The 22,830-nt window shown below is 36.2% G+C and overlaps 1 protein-coding gene across 16 annotated transcripts in view; it reads left to right on the top strand.

Annotated features, from left to right (window-relative positions):
- Nucleotides 1-22,830, top strand: part of SOX5 (SRY (sex determining region Y)-box 5) — a 1,168,670-nt gene that overhangs the window by 679,876 nt on the left and 465,964 nt on the right. For 6 of the 16 annotated variants that reach the window (XM_010855967.1, XM_010855979.1, XM_010855966.1 and 3 more), the window contains exon 1: nucleotides 17,245-21,806. The exons of the other annotated variants lie outside the window; for them this stretch is intronic. In XM_010855967.1, the coding sequence (XP_010854269.1) occupies nucleotides 21,795-21,806 (12 nt within the window). In that variant the 5' untranslated portion in view covers nucleotides 17,245-21,794. Of the gene's footprint in view, nucleotides 1-17,244; nucleotides 21,807-22,830 lie in introns of those variants that run through there. 16 annotated transcript variants of the gene reach the window in all.

Below are 22,830 nucleotides of genomic sequence, written 5' to 3'. Positions count from 1 at the left end.
CATAGAATATTGTTACCTAGAAAAGAAATGATATATGCTACAATATATATGAGCCTTGAAGACATCATGTTAAGTGAAATAAGCCAGACACAAAGGAATAAATATTGTGTGATTCCACCTATAGATTAGAGGTTATCAGAGGTTGGAGCGGAAGGTAAGACTGGGAGTACAAAGTTTCTGTTTGGCATGATTAAAACATCTTGGAAATAGATAGTGGGGCAGTCGCACACATTGTGAATGTCATTAATACCACTGAATTGTATACTTATAACAAAACAGTAAATTTTATTACATCTACATTTATCTCCATCTTTAAAGAATTATAATGTAATATACAATATACCATTGGATTATATACTTTAAGTGGGTGAATTGAATAGTATGTGAATTATATCTCAATAAAGTTGCTAAAAAGCTGAAAAATCTTTGAGGTTCCCCTTTGTTAGGAGGAAGGGAGTCATTACTTTTCTGTTCATATGATAGGCTATGGGGATAGGCCATTCTAATTCATGTCATAGTATAAAATAGAATGCTGCTGTGATTAACTGTTGCCCAGCAAGAACATGTTATATGTTAACAGTGCACCCATGCATACTGACATGCTATCAGGAAGTAAAAGGTTTCTGTGTTTCTCCAACTTGGTGAATGAATCACTTAGCTGGGGGAGGGGACTATTGACCACAGAACTTCAGAGTCCTACTTGTTGGAAAGTCATTATGGGGCACTGTCCTCACGCTAGAACTCAGGTAAAATATTCCTAGTGTTTGATGGTTTGATTATAAACCAAAAGAATGCAACTTGGAGCCATACCCTGCCATCTTTGAAATGGTGCCTGACTCTATTATTTCATACATTTTGAACTTTTTTATTATGTGAACCTATCACTTTTCACCCTGAAAGTAAGTGGAATAACAACTGATGCCCCAACAATGAAAACTAAAATGAGCTAGTTTATTAGTCTAGGCTAAAGCCACACTGAACAAGCAGAATTTAAATTGAAATAAAGTGTAAGATTGAGGGCAGAAGGATAAGAGGGCATCAGAGAATGAGATGGCTGGATGGCATCACTGATGCAATGGACATGAACTTGGGCAAACCTTGGCAGATGGTGAGGGACAGAGAGGCCTGGCATGCTGCAGTCCATGGGGTCACAAAGAGTTGGATAAGACTGGATGACTAAACAACAACAAAGTGTAAGTAGACATTGTTGTTGTTTAGTGGCTAAGTCATGTCACACTCTTGTGACCCCGTGGACTGTAGCCCGCCAGACTCTTCTGTCCTTGGGATTACCCAGGAAGGAATACCAGAGTGAGTTGCCATTTCCTTCTCCAGGGATCTTTACAACCCAGGGATCGAACCCATGTCTCCTGCTTGGCAGGTGAATTTTTTTTACCACTGAGCCACCTGGGAAGCCAAATAAAAACTTGAGTAAACATTATTACAAACAGAGAAAACAGCAGAGGACAGAAGCCTTACTCCAGAGATGACTCAGTACATCCTGATAACAGATAAAACTGCTGTGCTTAGAGCTTAGTAGCAATAAAGAGGTCTTGTATAGGCCATATTATGGGTGATGGATTTTATTCTAATTAAAAATGTGAAAATTGAAGGATTTTAAACATGGGAAATAACGTGATTTTTTTTTTTTTTTTGAAGCAGATCAACTTGAGTACTGTGTGTGGGACAAAATGGAATGGTGGGAACAAGAGTGTGTACAAACAGATTGAGAGGAAATTATAGTACTTTAGCAGGAGATGATATTCTTTTGTGGTGGCAATGACATTAGAGACAATGAAACAATTCAAGATATGTTTAGGACATGGAACTAGAAAGACTTGGAGACAAATAGATTTGAGACCCTGAGATAGAGAGGAGAATATAAATAACCGAATCCTGGGTTTTGGACCCAAACATTTGGGTGGATGTTGACTCCATTTATCATTTTAGAAAAATTGGGGTGAATTGTGGAGAGGTGATAAGGTTTACTTTTGGGACAAGTTGAGTTTGAGGTGCTTATAAGATATCCAAGTGGAGATATAAATTAGAAGAGGGGTCTGAAATAGAAATATTGTTTTGGAGTCTTGAAATTTAGGCATTGTCAAAGTTGAAAGAGTAAATGAAATTGTCTAGTGGGAGAGAGAAGAGTGAAAACTGATGCTCCATCCAAGCAGCCACAACATTCAGCCACAACATAGAAGGAACAACACTCAAAGAGTTCCAAGAAGGGGCTGACAGAGAAAGATGATGAAAAACAGGGCTCTGCTGTAATGGAAATAATAAGAGAATGCTGAAGAGAGGAAGGCTTGGCCAAGGTTAAGAATTGAAGTTTCCTCTAGTTTTACTAATATGGCAGTCATTGTCAGTCTTAGAAATAGTAATTTTGGTAGTGCTGTGTGGGTGAAAGCTGTATTGTTTTTCCTTGAGAAGTGAATGTGAGGTGGTTAATGGTAACTGCAAAAGTAAAACACCCTTTTGGGGAAGTTTAGCTGAAAAGAGTTCAAGAACCAGTACTAGAGAGGCATGCAAAGTCCATGTTCTGCCACCTACTATTTGTTTGAACATGGAAAATTATTTAATATCTCTGATTTTGTACCCCAATAGGATCTTACTAACAAGAGTGCCTACCTGAAAGGGTTTGTTGAAGAGTGTTTATGACAATGTCTTGCTACTTAGTGAACATTTAATAAATGTAAACTGTGCTTACCCTTGATCTAGATATTATAATATCTATGATATTATAGGGATCTTCTCAGTCACAAAACTAAACTTTATATTCTTCAAAAAAAAAATAGATGGAAACATCAAAGCCAGGCCAGTCAATATAATGACAAGAGAAATTAAGGTCTGTTTATCCTAAGTAATCATTTTAATTTCTTATTATTGATTTAAAAGTCTTTCCAGTTTGCTATTCTCTTATATCCAATTTTTTTACATATTTCCTACTATTCTAACAAGTCTCATTGCAGAGAAAAAATACAGTGTTTTTGTTATAGACATTGGCTTAAATTGTTTTGAATTTATAAGGATATCTTAAAAATTATTGTTTTTAATCAGAGAAGACATTTATTTGGGGAAATATTATCATAGATAACTTACAGACCATACATTATCTTCCTATTTCTACTCCATGTTGCTTATTATCTGTATAATTTTATGAAAAGAAACTGTTTTGGCAGATACTAAATCACTAAATTAAAAAATAATTTAGAATACGTTGCATACTTACTTTTTATATTTCCTATTTATGTATATTTAATATGCCTTTTAAAAATACCAGTTGAGCTTTTCAGATTGCTCTGTTTCAATTGCTTTTTTTTTGAGCTGTAATCCATCTATTTTAAACACAGATATTTCTCACATTTCAATTTAAAATGCTCAGTTCATTACTATGGACCCACCTAGTGTCGACTTCTCAAATTCATTTTTTTACCACATATGCATGCTTATGCTATACATCATCTACATCATGTAATAAATGAATTGCTTACATAATCTTAATATTTAAAAGCTCATTTCCAGAATCTTAATGTTTTTGTTTCCTTTCTTATGGCATGCATTGTGTGCAACATAAACAATCTGAGAATAATTGACTATGGGTTAAACATACAGCTGCTAGAAAACAATCTTATTGCTCTTTTCAGCATCATTCACTCAAGAGGAAAATGTAATCACTGGTATGAAGGGTAGTATTATTGAGAGAGGTCATTTTACATAGGAATTTGTATGATTTATTTGATGCACTGGAGTTACTTTTCTAAGTTTATAAACAATACCTTATTGGCTGAAATAACTGCTAATACTTATATTGCATTTCACAGTTTACAAAGCATTTTTCATGTATATTATAATATTAAATATTTATAACATCTTTGCTGGATAGGAATTGTTATCATCCCCAAGTTACTAGTGAGGCAGCTGAGGATCAGAGAGGTATAAGGGGAGAATTGTGACTTGAACCTAAGTTCCCTGAATTCGCATAATAAATGTTGATTCCTGATATTATGTTGCTTCTGAGATATTTTTTGGTATATAATCCAATCAATACATATCTGTTACAGCAAACTATGTACTCAGTATGCATATTATGTAAAATTTGGTCTGGATATCATGTACCTAAATTGTTCAGAAACTGGCCTGTTTGCAAATTACATTAATAAGATTACATTAACTTTACTGGGCAGTTCAGTATATTCTTCATTGCACTTCTGTAATCTTATTTCTCATCAAATAAAGTATTTTGTTTACATCAACTTAATTTTAATGTTTATTTTCAATCTATACAATATATTGAAATATAAAACTTATTACTTAGCTTTTAATGACAATCACTGCACAAAACTTCCTGCTTTTCAGTTTCTGCCAAAATAGAAACAGACTTGTTCCTTCCCCTTGTCTCAGAGGGAAAAAGTCCAGTACAGGCCATTTACCCAAGCAAATCTCTTAATGTGTTCACTGGCTTTTGGGGGAGGGAGAGGCAGAGAAAGGGGATATTGGGTTTACCTTTGTAAAGAAAAGGAAGAAATGGAAGGGAGAGGAAGGAAAATAAATGTTGTATTCTCATCCTTTCTCACCCTACACTTAACCTGGAAAACTGAATATGCAAAAGGACTGAATAGGCATCTTTGAAATCTTGACTAAATAAGGCAGTAATCTGCATCAAGTAATAGATAAGCCAGAACTTCTAAGGTAGAATATTACTGTGGTCTGCTAGCCTCCAGGTGCTACAGTGTCGATTGTAAGAATGTAGAACCATAGGTCATTTAGCTCTGTACGTGTGCCTAGTGGTCGTGGTTGTTAAACACTCACAGAATCACATGAGGACCATAAGCCCCTATGCAGAGTGTCAGTACATAGTTTTCCAGGAAGTTGTCCAGTGCTGGAGTGCTTTACCTCTGGCCTTCTTGCCTGAGGCCCTCACTACCACCTGGCTGCAGTTGTCAGTGACTCTGAGGCCAGTGTCTATGGCCCAACATGCTCTGGCTGTCAGTGCTAAGCCCTAAGTAGTCAGTAAAATTAAAGGACAAGCTGATAGGCAAGTGGGTCATTCCCTCAAACGTGGCTGTACAGGCCACCTGAGATTGAGAGGAACTGTGCGTGCCCCTTCCCACGTGCTCTGGACTCCAGGCATGGAAATTTGCACCTGCCCCCACTAGAAGGGGAGTGGGAATACTGCCCTACTAAGGCCACGGTAGATGGCGTATGCGCAGGCCACGTTGCTGACGTCAAAGCGCACACCAGGCACGTTCCCTTCCGTATCCTGTCTGTGCAGGGACTGCCGGGAACACCCGCCACCCTTGCCCTGGTCCTGGTCTTCGCCATGGCCAAGGTCTGCACTCCTAGAGACTGATGCTTCAAGTTTAGTTCTTCGCACGTGCAGTCTACCAGCTTTCTGATGTCATGGGTCACTGTCAGAGATTCATTTATCAAGGTGGGCCAGAACTTACCCTAAACATGTAAATATACTTTTGATTTTGTAGATATACCGATGACCATATATACGTACTTATATGGCCAAGCATACATTTATATTTAAAGTAATCAAAGCCTTTGTTGCCCTATTTGATGTAATTGAAGTATTCCTCAGGTATTCCCCTGCCGTGCTTCCAGAATTTGATGTACTTGAAGTGTTTGAAAAACACTAAGGTAAATGGTCGTATCAGGTTAGCTGGTATATTACATGTATATATATGAAAGTATGTATGTAAGCTTTACTTATATATGTGGTAAACATATATCAATGAGTAGTAAAGTATATGACCAACACTTAGGGAATTACCCACTGTTATTTGGACTTTACACATTCAAACAATGAACGATCTTCTCTAGGAGAGTATTATGTTGGCTTCCTTTTCACGGTTGGCTTTGAAGGAGCCGTGTATGTTATTCTTCAGGACATCCTATATTGGAACCCCTGTGCTAACTGGACAGCTATGTATCTTTCAGTGAGACATAAAGTACTTAGTAATTCAGGCATGTCTTTTCTGCCCCAGGATTAGTTGCGAAGTAAATAAAGGGGATATAGTGAAGGAGTGTTTCTGAGGAATACATGAGAATTGTGGGAAACATGATGGCAATTACAGTTGTATAGTATTTGAGGACAGTGAAAAATTTAAGAGGGAAGAAGAGCAAATTGTGATAAAATAACATGTGGGGACAATTTGAATGTACACTATAGCAACTTGTTTATTTGTATTATCGATATACTTTAAGAGAACAATTTAGTACTTTGTAAGAGACACTGTATTTAAATGAAATGAAATCTCGTTTGTTGAAGTATTTTAAAACTTGAAATCCCTGACTTTTAAAATTGCTGAAATGCTTGAATTTAAATAAAAATTAACATGTAGTACATGTTATGAAATGTTTGTAAATGCCTAGTTTAAATTTATTTAATATTCTAATATTTATCTCCCTAAGATAAGGCAATGGCACTTATCCATTGCCCCACTCCAGTACTCTTGCCTGGAAAATCCCATGGATGGAGGAGCCTGGTAGGCTGCAGTCCATGGGGTCCCTAGAGTCGGACACGACTGAGAGACTTCACTTTCACTTTTCACTTTCATGCATTGGAGAAGGAAATGGCAACCCACTCCAGTGTTCTTGCCTGGAGAGTCCCAGGGATGGGGGAGCCTGGTGGGCTGCCGTCTATGGGATCACACAGAGTCAGACTCGACTGAAGTGACTTAGCAAGATAATATATCTTAATTTTCATCTGCTGACATTTAGAATTATTTCTGATGTTATGATTTTCTAACTTTTCTAAGGTTTAGTGGAATTCTCTTCCATCCAAACTCTGCTCCAGCTGCACACCCCCCAACTCACCATTATTGTCTAATTTAATATTTCTAATTCCATTACCTAAGTTTTGGGGGTTTTTGTTTTTGAGAAAGTGTTCCAAGGCTAAACAAGTCTGGGGATTACTGCTTAATAATTAATCAGTCACAACTAGTTTATTAGCAGCCTAGTTTTATTTATAGAATGCATATTTAAATATTATACACTTTAAATGCATTTGCTATCAATGGGATAAAATTTGTAGTCTTTCAACTTTTTGTAACTTCATTTGTTCCTGCCTGTGTGCATGCTGGATTTAGGATATAGTCAGCTGTTGTGATCCTGTTAAATATATCTATGAAAGCTCTTTAAGATCAGGTCATTAAATTAACAAGTCTGGTGTTCCCTGATACTGAATTTTGCCCTTCAATGAATATATCAGATTCAGAAATCAAGGACAATTCCATGAATTCTGCATCTGCTTTTATAATTTCTTAAACTGTAGGTATGCAGACAGAGCTGCTTGTATGTGACAGAAAAGTGTGATTGTATGTATTTGACAAAAATTATAGAAAAGTAGAAATGAGATAAATTTACTATTTTGAACTAACAGAATGTAAGTGATTTCTCATTTGTGTTTTTCATAACTAATTGTATGTTCAGGCAGTAATTACCTCTTTCTCCTTTGCTTCTTTAGTATCTTGACAGGATAGCTTCTTCTTGGTTTAATTACTTAAGGATTTGTTCAAATATGTTTTCATTTAGGAGGGTATTTGCCCTTTTTTGCACTTAGATGCATCCTTTAAAATGCTCTTTATGTAACAAGGCAGTTTCCTTTTAAAAGAATTCACTCACTTCCCTTAAGCTAAAAAAGGGTGGGCATCTTTAACATATGTGTTGGTATTTATCATTTCTCTGCCATGCTTCCAGAATATCAGAATGATAAGGGGAAATCATTAGATTCTCTCCATTTAATTTAACAGTTTTAATTGGGCAGGATCATTATTGCATTTTCTTTCAGTGAATTGTGGGTTGCTTTTTCAGTGAATCAAACTGTTCAGGTTGCTTATGAGGTTCAGCCCTTGGCATAATGTCACTAATGATTTCTACAGGACCTTGAAATAAAGCAACAGGAAAATCTATCAACAAAGAGATACAAATGGAATATTTTAGATCAAAAATAAGATTCAAGTCTTTGTACTGGAAGAAAAGGACAGCAGTGGGCAATTTCATACTTGATCATTGTAAATGCAATCAAAATGGCAGTTACTGCCTAATTGCCAAAATAGCATCTGGAAAAATGTAGTGGTAGTTGTATGAGACAGGGATTATTACCATTAATAAATTAATAAAGCCCATTACTTTTTCCTCAAAAACTTTAGACATTTTAAATTTTCTGTTTTTCTTCCTCTGACTGGTGCATGTTTCCTAGAGTATGCTGTCAGCTGATGCTTTTCTCTTTCTAATGTAACTTTTAATATGAAGACCCTGTGTTATTTGTAGTCTTTTTTATGGAAGGGAGTAAAATATTTGTGTGTGTGTGTATGTGCATTTATGTGTGGGGTGTTTGCATGCATGTTTGCAGAGGGATGGAGGAAAGCTATGGAATTTATGCTTCATTTTATCAGAGATGAACTCTTTTCTTCTGTTATTTCAAGAGCATCTCTCAACAGTTACTGACTAAATTGCCAGAATCAATGGCTTTTTAAATAGGCCTCTTTTAGAAAAAAAATGTCATTATGTCTGTCCTTTCCTGAAACTTTATTTTCTCTAGTTTAGTACTTTAGTCATCTTATTAAACAGACTTTCATACTTACAAAATAAAATCTACTTTTACTATGATACTTTTACACACTTCAGTTTCATATTTCCATCTCAAAGTTAGAAAGAAACCTTTACTCAGATGTTCTGCCATTATGTCAGATTCAACTTAGCATCACTTTTCCCACAAAAAATCCCAACTTCCCAAACTTCTGTTAATTCCACCACAGTCTTCTGTGGACTTTGACCCTCCACCCCTTGCTGTTTCTTACACTTCAGTCCTAGTCTAAGGAAAGCTTCTTTGAGGAGGTAATATTTAATCATGGTGTAAAAGCTATCAGGGGGAGCACAACCTGTCATTGGGAAAAATATTGTGCAACGGCCTGATACCAGGACAACAGACATGGGGTCCCAAAGGCTCCTGATTTTTCCTTCAGGTAGGGCATGCCATGGGTATTATAGAACATTGAAATGTTCTATGGAAGGTCTGGAGGATACAATTATGAATAAGAGTATCCATCTTTTTTAGAGCTTAGAGCTAAGTAGTTGGAACTTACTTTCTACCTGGTATTATGGCAACCCCAAGAAGGATAACAGGTGAGGGATCAACCTGAGATTCCAGTGGAGTCTTCTGCTTCAACAGACTTAAAGGCGGAGTAGCAATTAGCCTGATAAAAAGGGGTAAGGGAGTGTGGAAGAAGATGTTCCAGGAAGAATGTGCTTTTCACACAAGAGCACTGAAGGAAGGATTAACAGGCTGCTTGCCAACAATTTTGCCAGCCTGATATAGCAGGAGCTTGAAGTTCATGGCATGCAGGGAGAGATTTCATGACAGAGCATGAAGAGTCTAATATGACAAGTTAAGGACTTTTTACTTATAATTAAGTTATCATCTCATATTCTTCAAACTATATCCAATCCTCTTTTAAAGCAAAATTATATACCCCAAAGGATATATTCAGTGAGGGCTTTGAATTTAAGTTAGAAAAACATTATTTCAGAAACGAAAATTATAGTCTGTGAAAATATTAAATTAAGGATTATTATTAAAAAATGAGAATTCTGGTCTTTTTTAGTAGGTAAAATACTTTTTAATAACAAAAATTACATATAAATTACAGACCTCTCAGAATCAGATGTGTGGGGTCCGCTGTTATGAATTGAAGTAATATTGTGTATAGTTGATGAACAACCATTGGAGAGGTTATATTTTAATTAGATGTATACTTAACTAATGTATGTATATATAAATTTTATGAAAACATAATGGATTCACATTCAGAATAAAGAAAAAATATAAAAATCTTTCAAAAGCATATAGCAGAAGGGATTTAATCTTGTAGCTATCTTCCTTCTGTCCAGTTCTGACTTCCCCCCTCCCTACAATTATAACCATTTTTATTTCATTTTCTTGTATATTCTTTCAGAGTTTTCTTATGTACATATCAGCAGAAAGGAATTTGACGTCTTATTTTCACAAATGTTGTAGCACATTTTACTCACAGTGCTCAGATGTGTACCTTGTTTTTCTTCTCTATGTGTGCACGTGCACACACACACACACACACACACATGTATATGGGCTTCCTAGGTGGCACTAGTGGTAAAGAACTCACCTGCCAATGCAGGAGACAAAAGAGACACAGGTTTGATCCCTGGGTTGGGAAGATGCTTTAAAGGTGGGCATGGCAACCCACTTCAGTATTCTTGCCTAGAGAATCCCTTGGACAGAGGAGCCCGATGAGCTAGGGTCCATAGAGTCACAAAGAGTCAGACACAAGTGAAGTGACTTCATGCACATGTGTATGTGTGCACACACATACACACAAGAAATTTTTATATTGAAGATGTTTTGTATCAGTGCATACTTACATTCTTTATGCTTTTGTTAATAGCTTTGTAGTTTAATATGGCTTTGTTGTTTCCCTGATTAATGACCTTTGGATTGTTAACAGTTCTATGCTATTATGTGCTGTTCCACAGTAACTAAATTTGAATACATGACATCCTGCACATTTGAAAGTATATGTCTAATAAATTCCCAGAAGTGGAATTGCGTTTGTAATTTTGGTAGTTATTTTCAAATTACTGTCCAGAAGGTTTATATTGATATACATTTCTACTAGTAATATACAAGAGCACGTGTTTCCATAAGTCACCAACAGACTGTAGGTGTTAGTAAGATTTTGCTGTGTTAACAAACAAGGCCACTCTCTCTGTGGGTTACTGTTTTGAAACGAATCTTTTCTTGCATGTGTAACATGAAGTCTCTGTGGGTCAGCTGTGTGTTGACCTTATTGAACTAAGTCTCTTCTCGTTCCTAGGACCCAGGCTGATTGAATAGCCCTTATCTGAGATACACTGTTTTCATGGTGGAAGACAGAAACAAGATAAGGTAGCTGAACCAAATCAGACATTCACAGAGAAAGCTGCATATTTCAGTGACCAAAGCACATAACATGTCTAAGATAATGTCAGTGGGGTAGGAAATGAAATCTGTTGCAAGGGAATTTAACAAGGGAGAGAATAAATTATTTATGAGTGAATAATACAGTCTAACAAATAATAATAGACAAATACTTTTCATTTTTGCTAAGCTAATAGGTTAAAAATATAATAATCACCCTGTAGTTATAAACTGCATTTATGTTAAAGGATATTGAGCATCTTTTTCTTTAAGAACCAATTCTATTTCCTTCCCTTTGAATAAGTTATATCATTTGTCTGTTTCCACTATTGGATTGTTGACCTTTTCCTCACTGATTAAAAAAAACTCTTTATATATCATGGAGGTTATTGAATTCCTTTGATATAGGTTGCATAAACTGTTTTTCCAAACTAGTAAGACTACTCCAAGTTTATACAGCAGTTTACTCATGTTCTCTTCTGGTAGATTTATGGTTTTATTCTTTACATCTAAATCTTTATCCATTTGGAATTTTAAAAATTATTTTTCTTATTTGTTTATTTTTCAAGACTGACTTTTTAATTAGTTTGTCTAGTATTTTAAGCATAGGCTAGTATTTTAACTTGAACTTATTAAATCTATACATTCATTTAGAGAGAAATCATATTGATGCTACCTATCCAGAAACATAGTATATCTTTCCATATTGTGTCAAAGCGTTCTTCAGATAGGTCTTTATATGAATGATTTTATTCTTAGATATTTTATTATTTGTGTTACTAATACTGATGAGGTCTTTTTTTCCCATTATCTTTTGATAACTGGGTGTTATATATACAAAAGTTATTGATTTCTGTATACTACATTTGTTCCCTGTTATGATTCTGAATTCTCATAGTGCTTCTGAGATTTTCAATTGATTCTCTAATCTATATTTTCTTAACTCCAACAAACTAATACTAAAATTCTTGAAGGTCAGAAAATAAGTTATTTTAAAACCACTTGTTACTTAAACTACCCACAGAATTTTGTTTCACTGAATAATACTTTTATCATTTTATCTTATGGTGTGATAACTTTCAAAAGTAGCTGTCTTGTAGAGTAGAACAGGCATGAGGTTTGTAATTGGAAGAAAGTGAAAATGAAAGTGAAGTCGTTCAGTCGTGTCTGACTCTTTGCGACCCCATGGACTATAGCCAACCAGTCTCCTCTGTCCATGGGATTTTCCAGGCAAGAATACTGGAGTGGGTTGCCATTTCCTTCTCCAGGGGATCTTCCTGACCCAGGGATCAAACCCTGGTCTCTTGCATTGTAGGCAAACGCTTTACCGCTTGAGCCACCAGGGAAGTCCATGGGTTCAAATAGTGGTTTTGCCTATTGCTAGTTATGTAATCCAAAGATAGATAATTTTTGTTCCTGTATTTCGCTTACCATTTCTGTGATGTGGAACTAATATTCATAACTGATACATTCCAGATTTGTTTTGAAAATTAATTAACCTGTGTGAAAATTGTAGATTTCTAGTTCGTAAGAACTTGATAATTTTTTTTATTGTAACAGAAAGTCCATATTTTTCAGTAGGTCCTAATTCCTTGGAAAAAAAAAAGTTTATCTTTGTGCCCTCACCTTTTATCAGAGTGCCGTGGCCAGAAAAGAGGTTCATAAAAAACATAAAAATTGTTATGTGTATTTGTTTTTTTCCCCTCAATAAGTCTAGTACAATTCATTGAACACACTCAATAATAGAAAAATGCTTACTAAGATGACTTATACTTTAAGATTAAGAATAATGGCTCACCTATAAAGACTGAGTAAATCTGAAGTTTGGTCCCCAAACCAGGAAGGGCATGCATTTTTATTTTTTTAAGGTATGCTTGTGGTGCTGGCATGTCTTACAAATTCCTAAAGTCTTTTAATATATGCTTTAAGTGAAAAGTGAAAGTGAAAGTCGTTCAGTCGTGTCTGACTTTTTGGGACCCCATGGACTATAGAGTCCAGAATTCTCCAGGCCAGAATATTGGAGTGGGTAGCCTATCCATTCTCCAAGGGATCTTCCCGACCCAGGAATCAAACCAGGGTCTCCTACATTGTAGGCAGATTCTTTACCAGCTGAGCTACCAGGAAAGCCAAATAAATGTTTCAGATTACAGACCCATGATTTGTTTAAAGGGCTTCCTTGGTGGCTCAGATCTGCCTCCAATGCAGGAGACCTAGGTTTGATCCCTGAGTTGGGAAGATCCCCTAGAGAAGGGAATGTCAACTCACTGCAGTATTCTTGCCTGGTGAATCCCATGGACACAGAAGCCTGGCAGGCTACAGTCCATAAGGTCACAAAGAGTCAGACAAAACTGAGCAATTAGCACACACACACACAATTAAGTATTTTTAAATACTAATACACCATTTGATACCTAAATAGTTCTTCAACTTCAGGGAAATTTACAAATATCAGTATGTCTTTTTTTCCTATTTATGAAAGTGTGCATTATAAACAATGATGTTTTAATATATAAAGGTGGTTTATAATACAAGTGTAAATTAAATGTTCTATCCATGCTTACTGAATAATTGTATGAATATATTCTTTTGATAATATCTATTTTCTTTAATCCTGTGCATAGTCTGACTGAATTATTTTCTAAATTATGGCAGTAAGTCATTTTAGTTAATAATGTGGAAAAAAAAAGAAGCTGTGTATTTGGCAGGAGTTCCACAGAGTGTCCACAAACTTCATTTTGAAAAGTAGGTTTTCTTGAACACAATTTACCTGTCAGGATTTCTCACATTTCAACTTTTCAGTTTGTCTTTGAGTTTCTCATTCGATATTTTGAAATTTCAGATAAAGACAGAATCCCTTGTGTTTATTTCTCCCTGCAATGCCAGTCACTGTCATCACACAATGTAACATGTTCAATGTAGTAATAAACTGCCTTTACTTCTCTCATTAAATCAGATAATACCAATAAATGTAATTGCACTTAGAAAAAAATGAAAGTTGTGACTTGAAAGTTTAAGCACAAAATTTTCAGAATCACAAATAGGTGAATTTAGTGATAAAATTAGTTATTTACAAATGTGTTTGTGTGTGTGTGTGTGTGTGTGTGTGTGTGTGACAAGTTAAGTTCTCCTAGTTGTTTTAACTTAATTGAACTTAGCCAACTAATTAATCAAAGACCCTCTGGAGAAGGGATAGGATACCCACCTCCAGTACTGTTGGGCTTCTCTTGTGGCTCAACTGGTAAAGAATCTGCCTGCAATGCGGGAGACCTGGGTTCGATTTCTGGGTTGGGAAGATCCCCTGGAGAAGGAAAAGGCTACCCACTCCAGTAGTCTGGCGTGGGGAATTCCATGGACCGTATAGTCCATGTGGTCACAAAGAGTCTGACAGGACTGAGCAATTTTCACTTCAATTAATCAGATACTTTTCTTCACAATCTTTAATGAATTAATTAACTTTATATTTATTTATTTTGACTGAGCTGTGTCTTCACCACAGCATTTGGTCTTCTCCAGTTGCAGCTCATGGGTTTTAGTTGCTCCAGAGCACGTAGGATCTTATTTCCCTGACCGAGGGATTGAACCTGCATGCCCTGCATTAGAAGGTGGATTCTTAACCACTGGAGCACCAGGGAAGGCCCTTCACTATCTTGTTTTGTGGGTGTAGAGTTATCACATACTTAAAGGGGTTAAAATAAAGTACAAGAATTGCTCTTAAAACATTTTAAAAAATGGAACATTTTTAAACTGAAACAAAACTGAGAAGGGTAAGACATTTTATTTTGCAGATTATAAATTGATTTATCAAAGAAGAGATTATAGAATTGGAATATGAGAGTCAAGAAGGACTTTAAAAATCATCTTCCCTGAGATGTTAAAGGTATAGGCAAGATTGCATCACCAGTGAGGAAGGAATTGAGGCTCCCCTAGAGCTCAGGCCTTTTTACTTTCAGCTTAGCCATGCTTCTTCCCTCTCAGCTGTTACAGATGTAAGTAGACTGAACATTATTAATAGGTAACATTTTCATTTACTGTGAATAGGATATATTTGTCATTTAGAGTAGACCAAGTGGGATCAAAAATGAAACTAATTGTTCAAATATTTTCATATATTACTCTATTTTCCCTTATTTCTGTTCTAATTAGTTAATATTAAGAAATAGCTACCTCAACTACAGTGGAAAAACTTCCCTGAAAGGTGTACACTAAAATATTTTGTATAAATTATCTAATAAGTAAGAATCCAAGCCACATTGTAGCAATATTACTACTTTTCACTTTGCTGCTGCCTCTAGGTAAAATATCAGTATAGTGTCTTCCCTAAATTTCTTTCCTAGTTGAGAAATACATAACAGAAAGTTCAGTGATCAAAAAGTGCATTTTTTAAAAGTATGATCCCATTTGGATAGATTCTCTTCTAATGGGTTATATGGATTTTTTTTTTTTTTTTCTAAATAGGAATCTTGACTTTTACCACCAGAGTGATTGGTTCATGTCTTTTTTGGCCTCTTGAACTGACAACAGTTAGACAACACTACTTAACACAAAGAAAGATGATTGTGTAATGAGTAAAAAAGTAAAAGTGTAAGTTAGATTAATCTTCCTAATAGATACCTTTTCTTAAAATGATTCTTTCTGTAAGACAGAAATTTTACTTCCAAATAGTTACATGGTGACTAGAAGGTGATATTCAGTTGGTAAATCATGTTCAACTCTTTGTGACCCCATGGACTGCAGCATGCCAGGCTGCCCTGTCCTCTCTCAAATCATGTCCATTGAGTAGGTGATGATGTCTAATCATCTCATCCTCTGCTGGCCCGTTTTCCTTTTGCCTTCAATCTTTCCCAGTACCAGGATCTTTTCCAGTGAGTCGGCTCGTCACAATGAGTGGTCAAAGTATTGGAGGTTCAGCTTCAGCATCAGCACTTTGAATGAATACTGAGGATTGATTCCTTTAGGATTGACTGGTTTGATCCCCTTGCTGTCCAAGGGACTCCTGTCCAAGAGTCTTCTCTGGTACCACAGTTTGAAAGCATCAATTTTTTGGTGCTCAGCCTCCTTTATGTCCAGCTCTCACATCCATATGTGACTATTGGAAGAACCATAGCTTTTACTATACAAACCTTTGTTGGTAAAGTAATGTCACTCCTTTTTAATATGCTGTCTAGGTTTGTCATAGCTTTCCTTCCAAGGAGCAAGTGTCTTTGAATTTCATGGGTGCAGTCACCATTGACATTAATTTTGGAACCCAAGAAAATAAAATCTGTTCCTGCTTCCACTTTTTCCCCTTCTATTTGCCTTGAAGTGATGGGATCAGATGCCATGATCTTATTTTTTTTAGTGTTTAGTTTCAAACCAGCTTTTTGACTCTCCTCTTTCACCCTCACCAGGAGGTTCTTTATTTCCTCTTCACTTTCTGCCATTAGAGTGGTATCAGCTGCATAGATACTTGCATTCTGACAGAGGATGAAATGGTTGGATGGCATCACCGACTCAATGGACATGAGTCTGAATAAGTTCCGAAAGTTGGTGGTAGACAGGGAAGCCTGGAGTGCTGTAGTCCATGGGGTCACAAAGAGTCGGACACGATTGAGCGACTGAACTGAACTGAACTGAATTGCACAAATAGGCCCCCTTTATCTGCAGTTTCACTTAACCTAGTTTCAGTTACCCATGGTCAACCATGGCCTGAAAATATTATATAGAAGATTCCAGAAATAAAAGATTCATAAGTGTTAAGTTGTTCACCTACTGTTAGTAACATGATGAAATCTCACGCCTTTCTGTCTTTGTTCTGCCCGTGATCCCCATCCATTGACAATATTATGACTCTAACCCAGGGTGACTTAAGCACATCAGTCCTCTTATCAGAAGGTCAATAGTAGTTTAATGCTATCGTAATGCCTGTGTCATTCACCTCACATCATCTCATTACATAGGCATTTTATCATCCCACATTACCACAAGAAGAAAGGTGACTACAGTATAATAAGAAAAGTGAGGGTTACTATATTTTCCTATGGAGCCCCCAGATCATAATCACATTAATAAAGATAACATTTAGAAGTTAATTTTAAAGAGAGAGCCAAATTTTACGATGAGTATAGTAATTCTGATATTTATCATCACCATCAAGTTGGGACGAGTGTACTATTCTTTGTTGTCGTTGTTGTGTTAGTTACTCAGTCGTGTCCGACTCTGCAACCCCATGGCCTGTTGCCCACCAGGCTCCTCTGTCCATGGGATTCTCCAGGCAAGAACACTGGAATGGGTTGCCATGCCCTTCTTCAGGTGATCTTCCCGATCCAAGGATCAAACCTGGGTCTCCTACACTGCAGGAAGATTCTTTACCATCTGACCCACTAGGCAAGCCTCGTCTTTAACTGTTTTTAGTTGTTGTATAAGGAACAGTCTTTAATATGAAGTTATTTGTGAGGATGGAGTAATCATCACTCAACCTAACTTTGAAGTTTAAACATTCACTTAGCATCAAAACAGCTTTAGAAGCACTTGCCTGTACACTTGGTATTTAATAGTGTTTAGGGTATATTTGAGATAAAATAGCATTTGATGCCTTTTCAGAACTTTGGAGGAATGTTACCATAACTTTGGTGTTACCCATTTCTGCATTTATTAATTTTGGGATACCAGACAAATACTTTGTAAGCCATGGTTCCCTCATTTGTAGTTGGGATGATACAACTACATATCTTATATAGTTGTTTTGAATATTAAATGTGATTATTTTATATATATATCACAGATACTGGTAGACAGTACTCAGATACTGAGAGCTATCACTTTTAAATTACTAAAAATTATTCTAAAGAAGATAAATGGTAAAATATCAAACAGTGGGAGCTATTACTGGGAATGGATCATGTCTTTGAGAGAAGTATGAGACTGCAGTTTCTAAGATGACAATGTTCTTGAAGTGTTGTTGAAGAACACTAGTTGGCCAAAAATGTGATCTGAGGACAATTCATATGTTTATTCTAACTAACCAAGTAATAATACAGAAGAGTGTGAGGATGGAAAAACCTTGAACTTATAGACCATTGTATGTCAATTTTCTTGCATAAATGTGTTATGGGGAATTGAAATTTAGGACTTTAAAAAGGAAGAGATGTTATTGAATTTCTTAGGTGTGTTTCTAAAGAAATTCAATTACAGGACTTTATTCTACTCTAAGTCAGAGTTTTAATCTGCCCCTGATAGATCAGTGGTGAGCTGACCAGGTATTTGCTGAGTGGCTCACAGATGTACATTGATTGGAAGTTCTTTTTTTTTTTTTTTAACATTTTGTGACAGAGTTAAATAATTGCAGGGAAAGAAATAAGTGAATATTTTCTTAATGTCTGTTGAGGCAGGTTAAGGCAATATGATATTGGTATTGTCTGACACTGGTATTAAATTCATTGTAGTTATAATATTAAAAATTTCATTTCTCAAAAATAACCTTACAAATTCCATAAACTGATAATAAGAACATATATCAAATATTAAGATGCTGTCTGTACCTGTGACTACATATTTTAGTTATTAAAATAAAAGATGTTCAACAATTCTATTTTAAAATAGGGGAATGGACTTTCTTCCTTTTAAAATGAGAAATATTAGAAAAAACTGGCTGAAACAGTGGCTGAAAGAGGTTAAATTTGGAAATAACTTGTTTATCATTGTAAAAGATTCTGATATTTCTTTGAGAATTCTCCAGCAGTATTCACTAGCATATCTTATATTTTCCTAGCTTATGTGAGTATCATTTTTATATCTACAATGGAAACAACATAAGCTCAAAAGCACACTTTTTTCAGCTTCATCCCATTTTCCATAATACTGCTACAACTATGTCAAAGAGACTCATTAAATGTTTTATGGGCTTTCTGTTGTAGTTTGTGCTTTGGTTCCCTCTGAAGATATATTCATATTCATATCTGTGTTTGTAGATCATTTTGTATTTCCCACCAATTTAATTATTGTTCAGTAAGTTCTTGTCATTGCTTTTCTTTCACTTGTTTTTGGTTTTAACTTTGCTTACCATATTTACGTTGGGGAGCCTGCATATGAAACAATTACTTTGAATTTTGCTCAAATATATTTTTAAAATTAGATTTATTGGAAAATTTTCTTGATTCTACTTTTAAGGCCACAGGCTGTAGCATGCCGTTAAGCACTTAATAAATGTTCAGTGAATGATAAAGTGTATCTCAGTCTACATACATTATGAAACTTCCTGGAGATCTACCTATAACAGTATAGGAAAATCACATTGCAGTAGACATTAATTCTAATGTACAAAATACCAGATATATAACCAATTGAATATCTTGAACTATTCAGGTAATTGATAAATAATATAGATTTATTTAACACATATGTGCCAGTTACTATCACATATTTAATATTTCAACACTTTAACATTTAATGTAAAATAAAAAGATTTTTAGTAGCAATTTACTATTAAGCATCAGGTTGCTTGGATCAGTTCAGTTATTTAATAAAATTATCAATGTCAGGATTTGAGAGAATATTTTGAAACTGCCTTCTCTTTTGCTGACTTCTAAAATCTTGCAAAAGATACTAATTTGCAAGGTAGAATTCAAATGAAAGAAAACTTATGCAGCCTAGAGAGGTACATTTAAAACTATTTCATTCATCCATCAAATGCAGTACTGATTTAGTGACAATGAGATTATATCAAATTTAAATTCATTAACAATTATGTAAAAGCCTTTTAAATCACTTAAAAAATCCCATGTACCATCTTGGGATTTTCATTGAACTGTAAATTCTGGAATGTTATTTTATTCTGTATTATGGTATCAAATGTGAAATAAGACCTGGCTTCAAGAAACAAATGGGCCACTAACCAGTTGTAAGACTTTAAATTTCTTTTGCCCAAGTTTAAACACTGGCAAACTTATTAGGAATATACATACCCATACACTTTTCTATGCTGCATATGATCTGTGAGTTAATCTATGTGAACAGAATTCTTTATGAGCTTGGAGTTCCATTAGTTTAAATTATCATTATTAGGATATTCATTATTATACTGACAAATTTTCTATCTAGTTCCTAGTCTGTTTCATGCCATTTAAGGATAATTTTCCAAGAAATACTTTGTGTTTTTGAAGGGCTACAGGAATGTTTATATAAAATATTAAGATCTTAAACTAATTTATAAACCATTTAACAGTTTCCTATATGTCCTTTTTTGTTTATTTGACATGTGTGTACTTAAACACGCACATATTAAATGCCTATAAAAACAAAGCCAAAGATAAGGGTGATTCTAATATGAGCATCTTTTCTTTACACTACAGTTGGCCTCAAACACTCATACTCTCTTTCTTACCTGCTCTGGTGACCTTCTGAATCAGAGTTTTAGAGAAACAACCAGAGGTAGTAGCTGTAGCAAGATAGCAGCTGGGACCATACGGATCTCAGCATCCTGCCTTATGGCCATTATCTTTGTTTCTATCTTTATGCTGCCACTATGTCTCCTTCTTGTGTTCTCCCTGCATCCTCTCTTCACTGCCTCCTCCTCTTCCTGACCCCAGCTCCCCATTGCCCCTTGTAACTTACCCTTCCTCCTTCATTTTTCTCTGTTGATATAGGATGAAACAAGATTCCCTAATTAAGACCTAAAAAAAAAAGACTGTTTTTTAAAGTGTATGTAGCCAGGCATGCTACCATTCCCTAAATCCCATAACCACCATTAACAATAGAAAAATTATTTTTGTATACTTTATCAATTAGACTATATTAGATAGTAGGGCCCTTAAGTGCTGAAATAACAGATATTTAAAATAAATGCAACAACTTTCTCATTTTTCTCTGTAGGAATGGGTTGTTGCTGTAATAAAAAATAATTTGAGGCTAATGACAAGAAAGTATAATGAGTAATATCCTTTCCCCTTCCCCAACTGCTGAAAATGAAAATCATGTCAGCATCCAGTCATTTTTGCCACATCCCTTGTTAACAGCTTTTTCAGGGTGGGTCATGATTCTGTGTTTTGTTAGTGTCTTAACTCCATAGTGACATGCTTAAATCTTATTCCACATTGATTTTTGTAGTGTATATATGTGTATTTTTAGGATAGCCCATGAATGATGGACCTCATTATTAAGTTATTATCAACTTTGGCAAAAATTTTATAACCTTTGAGCGAAAAATAAATTGATTAATATGATAAGGTTAATAATTGATTTTGTTCTTTGGAATTTGTGTGTGCTGTCTCACTGTGTATGTCTAAAAAAGTAAACTTACTGTCTGACTGTCGCCAGGAAAAAAAAGTGGGACCTAATCAAACTGCTGTGGGGTCAACCCTTGTGGTTTTAAAGGCCCTTAATGTTGTCCAGCTGCAAAATAAAAGGGATTGGGAGGGGAAGCTAGAAGGAGTGGAGGGGGTTGAGGGGGAATGTGTGGAAAAGAACAGGGAGTCTGGCTTTTATTTTTTTTTTTTAAAGTGAGTTCAGTGCCAGCCTGGACATTGGCTGTGCAGACTATTGAGCCATTGTCTGCTCCATTTCCAGAATAGCCCCCAGTTAATCACTTCGGCTTTGAAGGGAATTTCCTCGTGGAATTCTCCACAGAAAATCTAATCAACTGACCTGCCCTCTCAACAATGGAAGGCTTTTTTTTCTCTCTTTCCCTTATTGGGGCGGGCTCTGTAATGTAGCCTTTTGTGCCGAATGAACCCTCCCAGTAGGAGTGGAGAGCGTGTGTGAGTGACTGAGTGTGTGTGTGTGTGTGTGTGTATGAAGAATGCACACTATCTCATGTTGGTGAGTGTGTGCTTACTCCCTGACCAGATGCTGCGGTGCACGGGGCAGCCACCATCTCTGCATGCGTGTCTGTGTAAGTGTCTCTCTCTCTGTCTGTGTATGTGCCTCTGTGCCTCTGTCATTTCATGTCAAAGGTACATTACCTGATTACCTTCCTCGCCTGCCAGATTTTTATCTAGATAATTGGAACTGCTATGGAGGCTGTGCCTTGCCAGCCAGCTTAGGAGCCGCAGAGCCCTAGTTTGTCCACCTTGTTATCTGTGGCTGCCTGGGCAGAGGAAATTAAAGAGATCCCCAGCCAGGGGAGCGCTTCCTGCCCGACTTCCCCAGCCATCCCAAGCAGGACAGTTTGTGAGGACCATCTTTTTGTTTTCATCTGTTGGTTTGGTTTGGGGTTCTGTTCCCTGGAGTGTGTGTTATTTTGGCACGTGGATACCTAGTCCCCTCCACCTCGCACATCGTGTTTTATGGAGTTTGGAGCTGAGGAAACTTTGGTTGGGTTGCCAGGACGTTCGCACCACTTTGTGGAAAGCGCGAGCTAACAGTGAGACCGACAGAGTGAGTGACAAGTTGTTTACAGGTTTCCTTGAAGGGGCCTCTGCTATATTTCAATCTGTCAAAGTTGCTTTTCTTCCCTCAGAACAATGCCTGATTGTTGTGTGCAAGTGTGTGTGTGTGTATGTGTGTGTGTGTGTGTGTGTTTCCGTGTGCGCACGGAGAGAGCCTAGAAAAGGGTGAGAAGGCATAACAATTCTTTGTGTAAAAATGCTATTACTAACATTTAATCTTTTTGCTCAATGAGTTAATCAATGCAGTTGAATCGGGGTTGGGTTCGTGTACAGATTTCTCATTTAATCAGTAGCAAATGCATTTTCAAAAATCATATTTTGTGTATGTGTGTGTGCATGCGTGTGCGACTTTTATTATTTAGAGGAGAGAGTATGGGAGACACACTAAATGAGTTGACTTCTCACATTCAGTGATGTCTAGAAGGGAGAATTAAAAGGAAAGGACAGGCACCCTGAGGTTGTCTAGTGCCTTGCAGCCCGAGCGTGCGGCTGGAGGAGGGGGGAGCGGCCAGACCCCGCTGCTGGAAG

Source organism: Bison bison, unplaced genomic scaffold, assembly GCF_000754665.1.
Source record: "Bison bison bison isolate TAMUID 2011002044 unplaced genomic scaffold, Bison_UMD1.0 scf7180017864370, whole genome shotgun sequence".
NCBI classification, from domain to species: domain Eukaryota; kingdom Metazoa; phylum Chordata; class Mammalia; order Artiodactyla; family Bovidae; genus Bison; species Bison bison.
This window is presented reverse-complemented; position numbering and strand designations above follow the sequence as displayed.